Here is a 20,513-nt window from a genome sequence, read left to right on the forward strand (position 1 = left end):
TAAGCACAAAATTTATTTAATGGTTTAAATAGACCTTTTAAAGTTTCAGTATAAGAATTAGTGCAGAAGCCAAGTAGCTGCTGCCTAAGACCTACAGTATTAAAGAAAATAAATATCTGGTTAAGAAGCAGAGAGCAATTGATTAATTTTCATCTTGCTACTTGTTTACAGAATAATTGCTTATGATTCCATGTCTGGACTCATGTTATATTCTTTAATTAACAGGATAACATAGAAATAGCAATGTAATGAAATTTTCAGATGACAAAATCAGTTAAAGAATCCCGGATCAGAAGGAGCTGTGATACATTGAATTTACAAGGTGAACAGCAGCACGATGTCAAAGAAAATTTAGTCAATAAATAGAATGCAATATGTAGTGGAGGGAAAATATTAAAGAAGTATTTATCTCTAAATTCACTATTTAAATTCAGGAAAGTACGCAAGTATTGCTGCAGACAAGTCAGTGAAAAACTTCCATATGCAAATCCTTTAGGAATAATGCATTAGGAAAAATGCACATACTATTCTAAAGCTATTGCATAAATCAAAGCTGCATCTTGTCTAGAGTGTTGTGTACAAAACCCTTAAATGATAATGTGGCACTGGAGTGGCCTAGGAAAAACAACAAAATTCTCATACAAAGTGAAATAGGAAAGATTCAAGATTCCCTTTGAGATTAATTAGTATGATCATGATAAGACTGAAAATCACAAATCTAAGTCAAGGGCTCTTTAAAAATGACACAGAGAAACTGGATATCTCTATGGAAATGTAGTTTTCATAACTAATTTTTGCAAATGTAGAAATAAAGTTAAACTTTGTGTTTCAGTATGGAAATCAATTGCTTCTTATAAGAAAATAAAGGGAGAATTTTTAGAAGTAACTTCTATGACCGTATTTAAACTAAATATATGTTTCTGGCTATTGCTGGGTCATAAAGCTACATAGAAAGGACTGTAGTTGAGAAGAAGCCAGTCTTTTCAGGATTTTTGCTGCTTTCAAGACATCTTCACAGTTTTGGAAAGGTTTGTGTTTGCTCAACAGCTCAGAAAAAAGGTCATTTGAAAACACCACTATGTATGAGACTGAAGGACTACTGCTGATCAAGGTTCAAGTTTCTGATAAAAGTCCAAAACAATAGTACAGCCTTAAACTTGAATTATTTTTTTCCTCCTTGAAAATACTTACCATGTTATCACAGTTTTCTGACTTTTCTGCCACTAGAAATTTACCTTTATCTTCCCACCTTACATAAAGAAAATGTGAACAAGGTCCTCCACGGCTTGTAATGATTTTTTAATCTATTCACATAACCTAAACTATGACAATGTTAATTTCTGGTTTCTGGGATAGTTGTCCATCTAGGTTTATAATTCCAGAATATGGTACGTATATTCTTGATAAATGTTAAATCTATCTATGTTAACTGAAAAAATATGGTTGCAATTGGATAGGCCTAGAAAAGACAGACTGTAGTTTCAGGCTGCTAATAGAGTCCTCTTTGGATAGCTTGGTGTGTGCAAATTCCTAATTCAAGAACTGCAAGACAAGTCCTGCCAAGTACAGAGCAAAACAAGTTGACTCAAGAATTTGTTCTTTCTCCAAATAATCAGGGTGAAAAGCACATGGCCAAGAGCATCTCTTATCACATTTTCTGGTTCATCATTCTGTTTCATGGCCTTCCCTTCCTAGCTACCATACATTATTCAGTAGGTAATCTGGCCTTTTATCACCGGCAAACCAAGTTCCCTGAGTAAACTATCCATCTTTTTGCTGCTTTTCAGATTCAGACACATTGCTCAATTCTGAAAGAGCAATGTAAAGGATGGTGTTCTTCTCTTTTTCATTCATTCTTTGTCATTTTACTTTTTGAGTAACAGGATTTGACCAGAGCAGTGCTACTGGCTCGTGGTTGGAATGAGGCCTCCTCTGTCTCATGAGATTTGTTGAGTATTTACAATACATTCCATCAGAAAGACTGTGGCCAAGGTGAAAATTCCAACAGATGTCACAACAGGATATAATAGCATATATTATGTATAGAAACAATATATTCTATAAAAAAACAAGGCCTGGCCCTGCCTGGGGAGCAGAAGCACAGTGAGCCACATCCCATAAACTGGCAGCAAAGTCAGGAGGAGCCCAGAGGTGCACTGCCCATTCACCCATAAGCCCTTCCCAGAGTCTCCATATTTGGGGTTTCTGTTGATTTGGGGCTCACTTCAACACACCACAATTGGCTATATAAGTATGCCTTTCAAAGCCATTGAGGCTCTTATAACAGTCTCTGGGGGTAAAAACTACTAAATCTGCTGTAACAACAATTTGTGAAAGGTGCACAGCACAGCTTTGATACACACATTAACTAAAAAAGTGAAATGATTGCAAAGAGGACCAGATCCTGGAAACCTTGTGCCAGTTTTTCACAATTCTAGTCTGAAACCTTTTTTTTTTTGAGCACATTCTCGAGATGCCTAAAATTTATCTACTTCTCAATGGAGATTAAGTGGTAGAAAACATTAAAAATCTTTGAAATCAGAATATTTTTGCCACAGACCATTGATAAATAGCATTTTAGTAATTTGAGGTTTAATCAGCTCCTTCTTGATCCATTTTATCCAAATGTACGAATAGTTTGAAGTAAAATGATTTCTCATTTTAAGAACACTGAAGAGACAGAGATCAGCACCCAAACAAAATACAAACATTTGAAACTACTAGGGAGTGTCTAGCCTCCTCTGACCTCATGATCCTTGATTTCTGTCCTTTACTGGGGCATGTTTTCCAATGAAGGGCAGAGTTCTACTTGTTTCATTTCCAGTTCCAGTGTGACATCAGATGCATGCATACAGACAGCCACTTGCTGAACACCCTTTTTGGGGAAGTCTGGGCTCTGACTCTTAATTCCTCTCTCTTCTTCTGCCTGCAAATGCTAGCCTAAGGCAGAAGCTTACTAGGACCACTTCTAACAGACATTTCAAAATAAAGTGACATATGTAACTACATTTTTAGAAGTTTCAATCCTATAAATGTAGGCTGGGGAATGGGTAGTGCATGGATTTTTGAATGGATTTAAGAATAAGCTTGGCTCATCTCCATCAGAGTTGCAGCAGTCATCTGTAAATGCAGGTAACTCTCATTTTAGCCACCTCATCCCTTTTAGTAAAATTTTGTTATGATTTCACAGGACTCATTGTAGATATATGCAGGGTCTTACTGGAGTACTAGGCCAAGTTTTAGGGAACTTTTATTCTGTATCCACAGACTGACTATTGGGCACACAGCACAGCTTCCATTGAGGAACTAATTCCAGGTTTTTAAAATTTGGTCTAAACTTTAAGGTATCAATTTTCTTACAGTCTCTTTCCCATTTTCCTTCCCACAAAACTCAGGCTATGGGATTTGGAAGTGGGATTGCTGGATAACCAGGTCTTAAAAATCTTGATACTTGTCAGTGGCATGGAAACAACTTCAGGCAGTTTTTTACTTCTTACTTTATGCATATTTTTAATGTTAAAATTTCTTGTAGCAAAAAAGCACACATTTCTCTTAAATTGATGATGTCTCATAATCTTTCCCTATGCTCCTCTTACCCCTTTATCCATTTCAATCTATCCTTCTCCTTCATTGTTGATTTTGAAATATTCACTCTGACTCTCCCATTAGCAGTGTATGGGAGGAAGGATGACCATGACTAAAGTTACACTTGAGAATGTAGAGAGCTGGAATTTGCTCTCATCAATAGCAGAGCTCAGTGTCTGTGAGGAAATTTTCTTCATCTGGAAAAGAAATTTATTTCTTTATGACATAATATAAGTGTGGTTTGAGATATGTACACAAAGGCTTGTATAGGTGTTTGTTTGAATTATTTTTACTGATACTGCTATTATCTTCAATTTTGAGAACACAGTATCTTTGTTTCTATTTCAGCTGCAGTGAAAAAGGAGGGGGAGAAGAAAGGTAAATCAATCTATTCCCTTGACTGAAAGGTCTTTCAGGCTGTGACTGCTGTGAGAAATGTTCCTTTCGTTCAGAGATACAATTGTGATGATATACAGCATTGTGGTGACATACAGCACCTCGTGTGCTACCATCAGCCAACTTTATCTGCTCCTGCTGTGATAACACTCTTGTCATTTCCACTATTGGTAGCTCCTTTTCAAAACAGGCCAATACAGACCAGTATCAGACACTTCATCATTCTGGCTGGGAGGAAAACGAAAGGCCTGTGTTACTACATTAGGATTTGTCAGAGAACAAAACTGGCAGAGCACCATGCATGCTGACCTGGCTGCTTGTTCTTTGCACAAGTTGCTTTTCTAGGCACATTTAATTTCCTCTTTTCAGATATATACGGAGCTTGCACGTAACCTTTGCTGAAGTCATTCTCTGATTTTTTTAACAGATTAGTGGAAAACTTTGCCCTAAATCAGAACCTAAAATATTACCTTTATTGGAGGATAAATATAATGTATTTATCAGACCCTAAATATCTATTTATAGTGTTGTATTTTTGAATAAGATTTGCTGAGTTAAAACTTTTTCTTCTTAATTTTCTGATTTTATTCAAACAGCATAAACAATTAAATATTTGCACTGAGATGGTATCTCTTTTAATCTATTCAACTTTATTGGATACTGGGTTTATAAACTTGTCTTTCTCACTAAACAGAGCAATGGGAACATTTTCAGGACATATCCATATATTTCTTAGGATTATTTGAGATTTATTTTTTATTCAATGAGAAAAAAATAGTCCTTTATTATTGATGGGAGATTTGGTGGGGGAGTGAGGGGGATAAGGAATGTCTTTTGCCATTTGGAAATTCTATGATTCACATAATTGAACAATGGAGCCAACCTTTATTGTCTATACATGAAGACATTTTTAATCCTACTAATTTATAATTTTTTTCTATGATCCCTGTACAAAGCTGTTAACTGAATTGGAAAAAAAAAATTATAGTCTCAACTGTTTTATCAGCTCATGAGTGAAATCTTGGCTGTGTTGATGTTAGTGGCAAAATTCCCATTCCCTCCACTGAAGCCAAAATTTCACTTCATGTCTTAAACAGAATAATAAAATTCATTTCAATTATCAAAAACAACCATTCTTTATAGGTATCAAGCAGGATATTTTGTCCAAAGATTAATTTACAACAACTGAGGCATGAAAGGTAGCACATGAAGCAGGGAGAATCAGAAAACTGGCAGCTACACTTAAAGCCATTGGTTTTCAGATGTCAAAATGTCTGCTGTGTTCAAAAACATGAACTGCTACATCCTTAATAGAAAGAAAAGAATGAGGTAATTGTTAAGGGTGCTACTTTTCTCATCCTTGTCACAGATTATGGGCCCATTCATTTACAGAAGAACATAAAGGGAATTTGTTTTAAATACCTAGTGCACATTTTTCACCAGTTAGGGTTTTCTTCCCCCTTAACCATAATCTTCCCCAATAAAACTTACTGAAAAATGCATTTTTCATGAACAATCTTTGAAGTTAGATCAATTTTTCCATTTCATTTTCTTTTCTATATTTCTTTTTTCTTAAAAAAAATTCCTTTGATTTCTTAGTTAAAAGGATTTTGCAACAAGGACATGTAGGCTACTTTCAAGCACCTGGCTCAGGCTGTATCTCACCCTGCTGATAGCACCAACCTATTTCACAGAAACATGGAAATATGAAGTGAAATTCAGCTTTAGTCATTCTTATGGTATCATCCCTTTATTTACTTCTTTGGATTAAACCTCCCTCTGGTTTTCTGAGATCATAACAAACATTGTCAGCAAGAAAGGTAGTGATTCTAGTGAAAAAGAATGCTAGAAAAATGAAATCTTTAGGGACTAAGGAAAACTGGTTCAGTGATGTTCCTGCCTTTTGTAGATAGGCAGTAAACTGAAATACTGAAGAGAAGCAATAAGGCCTCTTCCAAAAAATGAACATGCCATGTTTTAGGTGCCATGCTTTCTCATGTAGCTTCCCTCTCTCTGCAGGCCCTACATGAAAAATATTACATGTTACTAGCTAATTTCTAATATGATAAGGTTTTATTTATTTCTGCTTATTCTGTTGTCACAAGAAATTTCTCTAGGCTGCATGTGTATTCCTCTGACTGGCAATAAAAAAGGGTAATGTTCACTGGTTTTGCTTAAGGATACAATATTTTTTGCACAGCTGCAAAAATAATAGAAGTAGCCAGGCAGTGCTCTAAATTGACTGGCTCATTATCCAAAATATATTGTGGTAGTAGCATGCACTGTTCAAACAGCACTTTACCATTTCTCATGTGAATCATACAGCACTCAGACACTGTACTCTACATGAAGCTTTCTCCAATTATTTTGTCTTATTCAAAGACACATCCCTCATCTAGAAAAACAAGAATAATGAGCCATACAGAGTGACAAGCCATCATAAAAGAGAAGAAGATGGAGTGACGCGTTCAGTTGATGGTACATTCTGTGCATAGCATAAATCAGACTTGAAGGAGCTGGCGAGAGACAGAACAGAACAAAATTAAGATGGAGAACGATTGCATATTGTGCTGATTTCTCCAAATATGGGTGATACTAACAGGAACCTTGAGGCACAATTAATGCATGAAATTTAGGCATTCACTATTTCTCTTTCAAAGGTTAGGTCCCTAGGACTTTGTGACCAAAGTCCTAGAAAATGGTCAGCTTTACCTTCCAGCATCATGTTATGCCTTCTTTCAACATGTGTGGGATAGAGAAGCTGTCACAGAAATGTGTAAATGCTGTCAATTCCAAAAGGGCAAGAGGCAGCAAACCTTTGCTTGAGGAAGGCACTTCCTAAATTTCCCAAGAGGAAATCTGACTGCCAGTATACAAAAAAATTTAACTCTTGCAAATAATTCAAAGCACTGTGAGCAAGGAGTCAAACAAATTAAAATAGACCCAGGTGCTGGTGATGTGATATAAATATTATTATTTCCAGGGCATCTCCAGAAAACAGTAGACAGAAACATACCATGCTGAAATATTTTAGCATTTTTTCACATTGAATGACCATTCTTAAACTAAAGTAATATTAAGAATTTATTTTGTTTCTATAAACCAAAAGAGTACTTTTATATTTCAAAAATGTTTTGTAACTACAGAGGGTTAGAAAAATCCCTTCTTTGGAATAGAGCCAGATCAAATAAAACTTCAAGTTTTTCTAGTTCTGCATAAAGTGGAATTTCTTATTTCAATTCATACCTCCCATAACCTATTTATTTCTGACTATAGAGGACACGGACTGAGTTGGGGAAGTCAAGCAAGTAAGCTTAGTGAGTTCCCTCTCCAGTGTCAAGAAGCCTTGATTTGTAAAGATTTTCCACATCTGTGTTTCTGGTGGGCCAAACAGGATTCAGCCTGAATGAATGATCCCTGTGGTTGCTCATTCTCACGAGTACATGTAAGAACATTCTCCTTGTTGAAAGTGCACCGAGAACCTGAGCTGCCAGGGAGTTGGTTTCTCCAGGCTCCTTAGAGCTAATGAACAAGAGACAGAGAACAAACTCTGTCTTGCTTCTGAGAGCACTTGTAATTCAAGACCTCTGTGAGTCTCATCTGCTCTGTAGACTGCCTACAGTCAGATGTTAGGAGGACTTGTAAGTGAGGTGCAGGCGCTTGTTGCCTGTCAACAGCAACACTCCCATTCTGATTTTCAGCATTAACACTCTGACACCTAGCTCTTAAATTCATTCACTAGTTTTAGAAAGCAAAATGAAAATCACATTCATGTGACAAGTTTCATCAAAATCAATTGACAGGAGAATATGTGGGATCACATTTAGACATTTTCTCAATAAATGCAGAGTGGTGTAAAAAATGTATACAACCTGAGTGCAGCTAAAATCAAACAAAAGGACAAAATGGGAAAGACATGTATATTCAAGCTCCAAACTACATCTTTTTTTCAATTCAGTAAAGAACAATTTTCTTCTAGTACTCCTTGTATCTTACATTCCTGTATGACTTGGAAAATGCTGCTCTGCATACAGAGTGTGGAATAAACTGGCTAAGGCATAACAGCATCCTTTTTCTATATATATAAAAATCAAGATGCTTTACAAACTGAAAACAAATAAACAAACAAAACAAGGGGATTTCAGAACTGCTTAGTTTTGTAATTGACCAGAAAAATTGGAAGTCAGCCATCTTAATCATAAATCAAATAGTCATGGTAGCACTTCATTTCTGCTCTGATGCAGATGCCACTGGTTCAAGATGAGCCACAGCTTCATTATTCCATTTTCCAACAAGTGTCACAGGATAAGAAAGTAGATTATCTGATTCCATAACTGCAAAATGTATTACACAGCTTCTTAATATATCTTTTAGTCCTAAACAAAGGGATTAAAAAGTGCCAAACCATTATAAATACTTTTAAAACCATTTTCTTAAAATAGGGTAAAAAATTCTGCATTATATAAGAGAAAACAGTAAATACAGCCATATGCTAGTATGCTGTTGAAACTAGCAGTGCTACTTTTACTAGTATTTTAACCAGCTTATGTCAGGCAGCTCTCTCAAAGGCAACAATGACCGAAACAGCCACAAGATGGAGCCCAAAGGATCTTCCAGACTGTAGTTAATATTGTCATCCTGCATCAGATTATGAGTTAAATAAAGTGATTTCACTGAAGAACACTTTACGGGAATCTTGAACTACAGACAAGATGTTTTTCAATATAAATCCACTCCTGACTAAAGATATTTTCAATTTAATACATGGCTACCCATGCACTGGTGAACTTTGATTTCCCATGCTAAAATAACAAGTCCCCAGCATTTTCAAGGAATATTGATGAACAGATAATTTATATTAAATAGAGAAAATTATATGAAAAGACTACATCAGGTAAATTAAATTTGCTTGACCTCTGTTTGCCTTGTCTCAACTATGTTAAGGGTATAAATAATTTATGTCCATTTTACAGGGTTATGTGAGACTTAATGATCTTTACAACCTCTGTTTAGTGATGGACAGAACTTTCCATGTTGCAGATATTTCAGTGACATAAGACATGATACATTAGAAATAAATTAGAAATAAAATGAACGTCTCAAGCTCATGACTTCTCACTGAATTCATAAATTTTAAACATTTTTTTAGATACTCAGATTAATGTAATCATTAAGCAACTTTACCTCATGCAAATTTAGATGTCTAAAGTTAGGCATCTACATTGAAACTGTTCACCCTAGTCTCAGTTTAGGGCTGATGTAAAGAAATAAACATCTGCAAAGAGTGTTTCATCTGTCTTGTATCTGTGTCAGAATGTAATTACTTGTCTCTCTGGAGATATTTATATTTCTCACTCAATTATAACAGGGAACATAGTTTAGGTTCAGTAACAAGAACAGAAAACAAACATCAATGAATATTGGTATTGTTTATTACTCATTAACAGCTTTCCCTCTCTTTTAAGAATCTGGTATTGAAAGAGAAGTGAGAAAAAGAAACAAGTAATTTGTAGATCTTAATAACTAATTGAATATCCACTCCCACTGTACTTAGATGGAGGATCCATTGCAAATATTTAATCTAGACATTTTAGCAGGAAGGTGAAATCTCTATGTTTGTCTACCTAACAACTCAGTGTACGCATAGTTAAAGCACATAAAAGTGATGATGCTGCCTTGCGCCCACGTTTTTTCAAAAAATGTCAACACTTTTATTCTTATCAGGATTTAACCAAAATCTTATTGGTTACAACTTTGTAATCTATTCAAGGTAAAATTGAGATTACACTCTTTTAAGTCTTACATAGCAACAAACCTGCAAAATTATTCATATTGATGGACCTGCCATAGCATTTCAATTGCAGTTATGATTAAAATTTATGTTAATTGTTCTTACTTCTGTTCAAGTACAACAGTAATTTATTCAGCCCCTGCTACCAAAAACTGAAGTCAGTTAAACTACTGTTTTAATAATTATGAGACAGCTGTGATTTCTGAAGAAAGAGTGCTCTGCGTAATTGGTGGCCTGTGTTGTTACTGTAAGTTAGGTATAACACATATATATTGGCATCATGTCAGAAAACAGTCACACCTGTCAGTCAGCATAATATGCTTGAACACCTGCATATCCACATAACACATGTTTAATTGGTAAAAATTTCCCCATGGGACAAACTATTACTTTATTGCGCTGCACAAAGATGTGTGCAAATGAATGCTCAGAGCTATTCTATTCAGATGCAATTCCAGAATGAATTGTTCTTCTAGTGTCAATCTACCCTTCTTTTTCTTATCTCTGCAGACATCATTTGCCGAAATGTGCTTTTACAAAGTCATAATTAAAGCAAAAGCAGTGATCAGCAGCATTTCATAAGGAACAAAGATGATTCAGTATGTTATGCCTCTAGAAGTTAGTCATTAGCCCTTTGCTTTAATCACCATGTTAATTTGAGTGGCACACTGGGAAAAGTCCATTTTTTCAAAAGCTAATTAATTTTTGTTGTTCTCCTCCCCTTATATCAATGAATCTCTCCTCCAAAATTCTTCTTTTCTAGATTTCCACAGTCATCTTATTCTTTTCTAAATTATTATTATTTCACATTTATTTAATAACATATATAAATATCTTTTCAACCATTATTATACTTTTGAAAATTCAGTCATAGATAAGAAGAACCTCAACTAAGTCCCTTTTCAAAGTATGTGCATGGAATCTGGACCCAGGTGATTAGTTTGCCAGCTTTCACCAATAACAGGCCTTTTGACTGAAGATTCAATTATAACAAATATTAACATCAGTAAGAGGTGCTACTTTTGGGCTCCAATTTTTTTATATAGGGTGGTGAACGTTTTTTGCCTAAACTAACATCTATATTCTGAAAAATCATTCTAACATCCTATAAACTTCAGTCTGCCTGATTTCACTCAGTTGCCCTTTGTGAGTCAATAATTCGTGTTGCCATAAAGACAGCCCAAGCTCCACTGTGTTTTGCCTTAGCCATATGCAAATGTAAAACTGATATTTTTAAAAGTGAAAGCTTGTTAGCATACTCTCCCTCATTTGTATGTTCCCATCCCACAGTTTCAGGGAACAGCACATGAAAACGTCAGAAGCTGAGGATGATATTGAGAGGAAGCTCTTCAGGTCTTTCACCACACGTGCCTAAAGATGAAATGCATTAATGCAGCAGATGTACCTCATCTACATTTGACTGAAATTTTATTCTTTCCAGCTCTGTCGATGGAAGATTTGTTCTCCTGGGATTTTAGGACTTATAGTACTTTAAAGAGACTAGTTTTCAGTGCTATCATGCAAGATTGCTGTTTCAATAACTTACATTTCCCAGAACATTTCTATTGTTTAAGCGACAAACTGGGAAACAGAAAGATTGGGATCACTACTGGTGATTCCTAAAGGCATGCATCTCAGATTGAAGTTGAAACAACTCCTCTTATTAAAAGTAATTTTAAAATGTTGGAAATGTCTGTACTTCTTTGCTACTTCTATTATATTTGCATCATGATAAAGTTTCTCCCTTCCCTCCTCTCTTCTACTTTTTGGTTTTCCCTGTTATATAAAGTACTCTTGAACTGTCAGTTAAAAATAAGCCTTAAAAAACAAGTTGTTCTAGACAACATCAACAAAATCCTCCAAAACCAAGAGTCAGCTCATTTTTCAATATGCAGCCCTGAGGTATAAAACAAACTAAACAGCAAGGACACAAACATGACAACTCTAGGAAAGCAGATAGATATCTTGGGCTAGGCTGCTCTGGTAATGAAAATAAGGCAGAAAGAACTGTGAGAGCAGCCTGACAGCTTTTTTTGGTGGAAAGTGGCAATAGGAAAATCAGTTTGTTGCAAGTGAATACCCTACAGACTCTAATATCAGTGGTTAAATATTAATGATAATGGAAAACCATGGCATTGTAGGAGGGTTTGTCTTAACCATTTTTCCTATTATCATCTCTCAGCCACCACTGATGGAGTGATCCAAGGCAGTCTGTGGAGATGCACAGACTCAGAGGAGCATTCCTAGACCAAGAGCAGGAGTAAGAAGATCAAGGTCTCTATTTCCCTATAAATTTTCCAGGCAGCCTTAATCACTTAGCATTTCATACTTGACATATTAATGTGGTATAATACTTCCTTAATGTTCAGAAACCTGGACAAATATCCTGGAGAATACTAGGTTTAAAGCAAGCCAGAAATGTAAATGGATGTTGTAGGGGATTAAGAGATCCTGTGAGGACAAGACTCGTATGGCATCAGCTGTATTTTAATCCTATACCAACTTCCCCTATTTATGCCACCACCACACACCTCTTGCTTTCTTTACTTTGACTCAGCCATGGGGTAACTCTTGGTCATACTCCACCAAGGCAATTTTTTAATGTAGAGCAGAGGTGAGGATGAGCACAAGCCATTCTCTTTCCAGGAATCCTGCTGCAGCTAATCTGGTTTTTGAGTCACTTTCTAAGACATATGCTCAGTAGACTGGCTTTGCAACACAGTCTGCCAGCTGCTGATCTAGCCAGAAGAACTTGAGTAAGACACAGGCAGATATGATATCTCAGGTCTGCCGATCTAAAAAACTTATACGAACATTTGACTTCTTTGAATGAGAAAGAGTACAAACAATAGCTTCAGAAATGTAGGGAACTGCTCCTTTACAGAGTGGTAAGTCCTAATAATCCCCTTTTTTTTCTGAATTTATTATCTGAGACATGTAAGAAATATATTGTATTCTGTTTGACTTCTTTATAATACAGTTGCTTCACAGTTTGAAAAACCTTGTCCTAACTAGACCAAAACTGTCTTATTTAAATTACTCACAATGATGTTGTCTCTTATGCCCTTGAAATGTAAATTTGGAAGGACTAATGTCCACTAATTTGTCTAAAGGAAAATAGTTAGTTTGCTTGTTGTTCAGGGAGAATGAACTCACATTAAATAGGGAAATCAAATTTTACTTTTGTCATGATGCATAAACTGGAAGGTACACATTGCAAATTTTGATAATTCCATTAGAAGAGTCCTGTTGATCTTGATCTCTCTCTTGGCCTGTAATGTTGTGACAGATTAACATTATGTGTGTGTAGTGTATTCATGCAATGTCCAGTCCAAAATATGGTAAAGAATTCTGTGTTCTCTCTAATGGGAAATAAACCAGGATCTTTGTCTAATGGAAAGTAAATTTCTTATTTATAATACACCTGTAACTATCTGATTGGAAATAATTTTTCCCAGCTACAACATGTATTATTATTCTGTTTTTCTTAACTAAAACAAGTACTTCTGGCATTGCTTTTATTTCCTGCACAACATATTCTTTTCTCACAGAATATGCACACTCAGAAATGTATTTGCTGTCTGAATGGAAAAACGGTTATCCAGATGAAAAACAGACATGTTATAATCAAAACCCACATTCTTCTTTTAGCCTTAACAATTTATGGTTCAGTAAAATGCAGGATTTAATTTCTGAACCCATATCAAAATCTAATTTACAAAAATACTCCGTATATAATTAATAACCTTGCGGCCTTCAGAATAGCCGGCAAGTTAAAAAAAATTAAAATGAAAAACAGCAAGATATCTATGAAGCCTGTTTTCCAAGTTTAATTTAGAATGGCAGAAAAGACATTTCAAATTTTTGCTGAGAGTAGAACCAGATAATTTCATTAATACAGTTCTTATGTAGCTTCAAATACTCCATCAAAAATCCAACTGTTTTCATGTGATTCAAACCTGACCTTGTTCCTCCTCTTGTACAGCTTAAGTGTTAAACAAATGAAGATAAAACACTTACTTAAGACTGACTTTTCTTATACAATAAGTACTTTTTTACCCAGTAGGTAGTCCTGTTAGCTAATGACATCAGAACAACTATTTGAAATGAGACCAAGAGCTGATTTAGCCCAACACCTTCTCACTATCAGTGGCCAAAACAAAAAAATGCTTGTTTGCACTTTCAGTGCAAGATACTACATGAAGTGTGTGAGATTCCCAGAGCTGCCAAACACAGCCTTTAATTTCTCACCCTTTAGGCTAAATAACATTTATCATTAAACATTTGGCAAAGTCTGACCTGGACTTCTGTCTTGCGGTTTTCACTAAGTAGAATAAAAAACAAGGTACTCATGTTATAGGTAATTGTCACACTGTAAACATGAATCTAATGATCTTGGGATTTCATTTTTTAACTTTCTGCTTAGCCTGTAAGTCATTTGAGTTGCATTTTTTTATGAGATAATGACACACAAAAAGGATAATATTAATATAGAATGGACTGAAATCACAGTTAACAAAATATAAAGGTTTATTTTTAAGGCCCAAAAACCATTTCAAAATTTCACCTTGGTATTTCATTTTGGGTTTTTTTATAGAAAAAAAATAAAGATATGTTTTAGAATAACCAACACTGTAGAGACTTTTAATTTTAGAATGTCTTCATTGTTTCATCAAAATATCTGGTTAAAGTATCTCTGAGTGTTATGCCAGAAATAAGAAAGCTGGACTTTCAGGCAAAGCACAGATAACAGTAACCTCACTGTTCAATCTGTCTTGATGCTGACATTATACAAGTTTGTCTAAAGAATGCCTCCACAGAAAAGATGAAAAAAGGACAGCAGACATACTTTCACAAATTTCAGGGACCTGACTTTAACTGAGTCCATTGTTTTAAATATTCTCTGTGGCTGATATTTACCAAAGGGAAATTTTCCAAAGGGAAATAACAGTACTGGCTTCACTGGAAAGTTAAGGAGTAATTTATTTTTTTTTATTTTTTTTTTTTAGGCAGATCTTAGAAAAGGATATTATTACAAAAGTCTGCTTGTAAAATTTATTAAGCAGTGTTAGTAGAGATTCTTTAAATTAACACTGTTCATATGTGGCCTAGTTCTGATTATTTTGGTTGATTACAGAAAGTTATATGACACAATATTCGGTATTAGTTATATAAGTTATTATAATAGCCCCTGGTATAATGTTCAGATTTGATTTAAATATTTGCTGTGAAATTCCTTTTTGCTAATTGAAATTCATATTTCCTGATCATATCTCACTATATCTTTTGACACAATTATAAATTAATTTCCTCTACAAATTTCTGACATATTTCATGGAAACTCAATAGCAATAGAATTTTCCTCAGCCTATGATGCCTAGGGAACTACTTTTTGGTTGGTTTGGGTTGTTAAATGAGCCTAAATTTACAAAAAGGTTTTCATACACACATAAAAATAACAAATGTGGCTTTGTCATAGGACATTTTTTCCCTTGGACTTCTTATTTCTGATTCCTCAGTTTGGAGCAAACATATACACTTACTTTTTATCTTTAGTCTTTATTACCCACAAAAATTTTCTGTGGTTTTTTTTTTTTTTCATTTTGTCCTGTATACTATCTCCAGTTGCTCCTTAAATGCACAACAACAACTTGGGTTAGAGACTAAATATAAAATGGGAGCATATTTTATACTGCAGGGAAAACTAGTGAAACAGAAACCCACATGCACAGCAGTTTTTGTCCCAAGTGGGAGCTGGGGAGCTCAGTGAATCACATCCTGGGAGCCCACAGCAGCAGTTTTATTGCTTGTGCTGCTGGGGCTGCAAAGGCAGCTCATCCCCTGCCCTGCCACATCTCTCTGTGGGATTACTCTCTCTCACACACAGGAGAGATGCAGGTGGTAGAGCCTTTTTTCACTTGAAAACAACAGCTGCATAGCAAAAGTCAAGAAGAAAAATCCAGCTGGAGGGCTAGGTCTTGACATTTCACTTCCTCCTGTAGAACGAATAATGACATTGGGTACAGCTGCCAAGCTCTCTCTTTACCTGAGGAATGTTGTCTTAACACCCATGGAAAGTATCCACTTGGTTTGCAGTTTTATCTCATCTGGGATTTTTTTCAAGAAAAATGAAGAAAATGAAATGGCATAAAGTTCAGAAGTTGCAACAATTAAATCCTTTTGTTCAGAAGTAGCCTAATGAAGTTAATGATTAATATTTTCAAATATCTTTCTGCTTCTTGGAGTGTCACTGAATCCATCTGAAATTCATTGGCCTCATAGAGCAGGTGCAATTGTCAGGGTCTCTCATCCTTAGACTGCCTTAGGTGTTGTTTCCTCACTCAAGCTAAAATTATTCTTCTCTCTTAATGTAGTAGAGACCTTCTGGTCTGAATTTGCCCTGTCTCTTAGTGGGCACTGAGTAGTTTCCCTTGGTTTGGTATATGGTCAGCATTTAGGGAGGATGACAGCCCTCAGAAGAGGTGCATTGCAGGAGTGTTTGTATCAAATTTTGGCTAAATGAGGAGTTTAGGGTACCTGTGTTCCTTACCTAATTGTCCTATTTATGTATCTGGGGTGGACAGTATAGGTAAGACAATATAACTGCTGCACACTTGAATACAGATTTCACTGAAATTGTATGTGTCTAAAATATCATTAAGAAATTAACTAAATTCTGCATCACAGCTACAAAAATATTAAAATACACCTTTTTTGTTTACTTCTAGCTACCTCAGAGAACCCTCATGAATACAGTAAGTACCAAGGCGATGTAGAATATTGTTATTTTAACTTTCAGAAGGAAGGTATTTCCTTATCTTTACAAAGTTTTAGCAACTTAAGGTGGGATTCATCAACACAAACTCACACAACATTTTGACTTATGAAACCAGTTTTCAATGACTGTCTCTGTAAGGCAGGACCAGGGGTGTTTCACAGGTTCCAGTTTGCATGGAAACCATTTTCCAGTTCAGATGAGACCCACCTGTGTCTTTTGTCTCCCTGGCAGCTTCACACTGGGAAACAATCAAGGGGCCACAGATGGGGAAGGTTCTGTGCAATTCTCTGTCCAGGCCTTTGGTTCAAGTTTTAGAGATTTGTTTCTTGGTCTGCTGCAACACTCACCTGATGCACAGCTTAGACATCAGAGCTACCAATGCGAATTAAACATATTTCTGAAATTCTCCTGAAATATTTTCTGTCCCATAATGTTTGGATTTGAATAGCACACTGTTTTTAGATAACAAAAAATTGCATACACATTATATTATAATACAGACTAATATACATCATTGCTAGTGCTTCATATTATATTTAAGGGATCCCCATACTAGCTAACATGAAAAAAATTAGCTCTAGTCCAGCCAAATCCAGGACACATGGAAATATTTTTCTTTATACAGGATACTGAACATTTATTTGTCATTCTGTACTAGAAAACCTCACTTCTGTTGTAATAAAAGCTGCCAGCATTTCTGTATTAAACATCAAGGAGAAATTTTCTATACAGAAGATTAGTGATAGCAATCACAATTAATATTTCAAGGAATTAACAATTTTAGAAATTCTATTATATTTCTAAAAATACACAGAAAATAATTAAGCCACATTAAAAAGTTAAAATAGACTTTTCATTATTTTAATTTTATAGGGAAAATAGTTAAATATTGTTTCTTGAGGGATATAGTTACCAAAAAAATCTCCTCTAGTCTAGTGGGAATATGTAATACAAAGTAATCTCTTAGAACTATAATGAGAATCTTTTATTTTTAAAATTTTACAAAAATTAAAAAGCTTTCTAATATAGGCGTTCTTATTTTCAGAGCACGAACGTGTTAAACGTGAAAAAACTGTCTCTCAGACTAAGCCAGGTAGGTTTGGTAAAGTAACCTCCACTTACAACCAGATCTATTTAATAAGGATATGTGAGGTCTATAAAACTTGGAGACTTCCTTGAGCTAGGCACAGGTGTTTTGCTTTGTGCCATTGCTTTTTTTTTTCAGTGTCTTGGAGAGAAACAAAATAAGGGTAAAATTTAACTAAAAGGATTCAGCTGTCACAGTTTTTGACTGTTCTTGTGACTTTTCTCAGTGGTGTAGTAAAAAGCATTAGCAAAACCCATTTCCCAGAGTGTGAGGAAGGAGTGCTTTACTGCCCTGCACTACATCAAAGAGGTGTACAGGGAATTAACCCTTCTCAACCTTTTCAGTAAATTAGTTATTACATTAAGTGAGTGTGGTCCCCCCTAAAGGGGAAGCTGCAATCTCATTGAGTACACACTCAGCAGTCGAGTCAGCCTCCACTTCCAGGAACTCAAAAGTAACAGGAGCTGAAGAATAGCAACACTAACCCTGGACTGACTGTGCACTCAGGTAAACTGCTAGCATTTACTGGCTTCAGTGAGCAGGAAAAAGGGTCCCCATTTCAAGCTAAGGCTCTGTCCTAATCATGTTTTTTGAGGAGGAAGACACTCAAGGATCCATAGTTGGGTCTGATGTGAATTAGCAAGACTAAGAGGGTAACGTCACAGAAAACTCAGCTATTGATGCTCAGCTTACACCACTCCTGAGTGGTTTTACAGTCCCCACTCCAGAGGCAGTTGGGACTGGAAAACAAGTATCCACATCCCATTGACCTTTGCTGGCAGTGCTGCTATTTGAACTTCACGTTGAATTGAAGTGCTCATGAATAAGTGATTAAATAAACCATTTAAACCTTATGTGTTCAAGGATAAGCATGCAGGTTTTTTTTTCACTTCTTTTTCTTAATTTTTAAGAAAACATTTTCTCCTACGTATTTAATATTTTTCTCATTCATTTTTCTAATGTACAATACTCTACCTTGTAAATTAAGTATTTTCATAGACATTTTGAAGTTTTCTGGTAGCCTTGAGGATCTGATTTAGTGAGGATGTATTGGTTTTGAGTCAATAGGGAAAAAATATTTCTCTCTTCTTCTTTCTAAGACAATAAGCCAAGCTTTTTATTTAATTCATTGATCACTTTTTGTGTAGTTACAGCTAGCAGGATGATTCAGGCATTAGGTGAGTTCAGCCAAGGCAGGAATGTCCTAGCAAGGAAACCAAGCTTGGTGGCCCCAGTGGTGGCCAGAAAGCGGGCTGTGTGGATGGGTGGCATGGCCACTCACCTTTGCTGCCAAATGAAATCAGTCCTGCTGCACAATTAGCCCAATCTCATCCACAAAATAAATTTCCTTGGTAAGGCATTCTCAAACATCAGAGCACTGTGTCACAGCCAGTATATTGGGCTGACTGGGATTTTACTCTGGCATAATACAGTACACTCCAGACACCAAGCCCTTGGAATTTAAGTGTTTGAAGGGGAAAAAAAATAGGAAAATGTTTGCTAAATTTCCTTTAGCATAAAATCTCTATTCTCAGGTGATTAATGGTTCCTTTGGAGAACAGGGGCTGTTTTGAGTTTCATTTGAAGACTGGAAGTATTAATCTGCAGGCACTGGTGGTAACAGTGCTTGTGCCTGCTGTGTGCCAATGAGCGCTCTTGGGTTAGCAGCTTGAATTATAAAAGCTTAATTCTGTACAAAACAGTGGCCTCCTTTTTAACCTTGATTCAGTGCAGCTTCAAATATTTTTCCTATGCCTCCTGTCATCAGACTTAGAAGTATCATATGACTGAAATACTACAGAATTTCAGAAAATATATTGATCCCGTAGGGAAAAGTTTAAATTAAAGAGTGTTTTGTGTATGTCAGAGAAAGCAAGTAAAGCAAGGGAATTCATTCCTGATGTAATTCTGCTGAAACTGCCTGCAATACACAGAGAAATGTTTATGGCCTTATTTTTTCCATTTAAATTAGGTACATCAGGGAAAAAAAAAAATTAATATTAATGTTTTTAGTGCTGCAAAACTGGAGCCCTGCAGAGCAAATAAATTCTCTTCAATGAAAGATTTCAGAACTTTAAACTTTTGGCTTACTCAAAATCAGGATTTTTTTTTTTTAATATTAATAAAATTTATTTTTTTACTCTTTATAACTTCATGAAGTCCTCAAAATTGCTTAATTTTTTATTTACAAGACTCCTCATGATAGGGTACATAAAAAAATACATGAAAAATTAGGAATTTTACTTCTGTTCTTGGCAAAATAATATGTATTATCCTCATCATATGTATTTCTCTGCTTTTCTTCATACTGAATGTGGTGAGCAGAACTATTTTATGAAGCCTGATGTCTTGAAGTTTATTCCCTTATAGAAACTGTTCTCCTTAAGTCTGGATATTCTACTCCTTCAGTTTCCCTTCTGGCTAGAAACTCAGAGAAAAATCCAAGCAGTCACCACCTATAATTCTGCCAGGGAAGGTATCAGGGTGTTCTCCCATGGAATCAGCAGACCAATATTTACTGTGTGGTTAGACTGCAGAATAGGTAGGTGAATGAATACCAGAGAATTACTGTATTCATTCCCGGATGAATGTATATCCACATGCCAGCCCAATTTTCAAGAATAAATTCATTCTGAGAAGAAACACTACCCTGACTTTCAAATGAATCAGATATGCCATTCATTCACAAACTTATTTCCTTACTTATTACCCCAGAGCTACAAAGCAAATATTGTTGGATATTCTCAACAGAATTTGGAAAGGAAAAATATCTTATTTAGTGTTCAAAGGTGTTAGGATAATATCCAAAGAAAGAGAAGCCTTTTGATTCTTACTTGTCATTAATCCAATGCATGTCACAGGGCCTTTGTTTAAAG

General features: G+C 35.5%; 1 protein-coding gene across 13 annotated transcripts in view; it reads left to right on the forward strand.

Moving 5' to 3' along the window:
- The window catches only part of TRDN (triadin), a 233,563-nt gene that overhangs the window by 177,456 nt on the left and 35,594 nt on the right, over positions 1 to 20,513 (forward strand). For all 13 annotated transcript variants that reach the window (XM_088053842.1, XM_088053833.1, XM_088053836.1 and 10 more), the window contains 3 exons: positions 3,934 to 3,963; positions 16,501 to 16,527; positions 17,596 to 17,643. In XM_088053842.1, coding sequence (XP_087909968.1) covers positions 3,934 to 3,963; positions 16,501 to 16,527; positions 17,596 to 17,643 — 105 coding nt within the window. The remainder of the gene's footprint in view (positions 1 to 3,933; positions 3,964 to 16,500; positions 16,528 to 17,595; positions 17,644 to 20,513) is intronic.

Source organism: Pseudopodoces humilis, chromosome 3 (assembly GCF_049639895.1).
Source record: "Pseudopodoces humilis isolate 2021_Gansu_Grassland_sample_001 chromosome 3, ASM4963989v1, whole genome shotgun sequence".
NCBI classification, from domain to species: Eukaryota; Metazoa; Chordata; class Aves; order Passeriformes; family Paridae; genus Pseudopodoces; species Pseudopodoces humilis.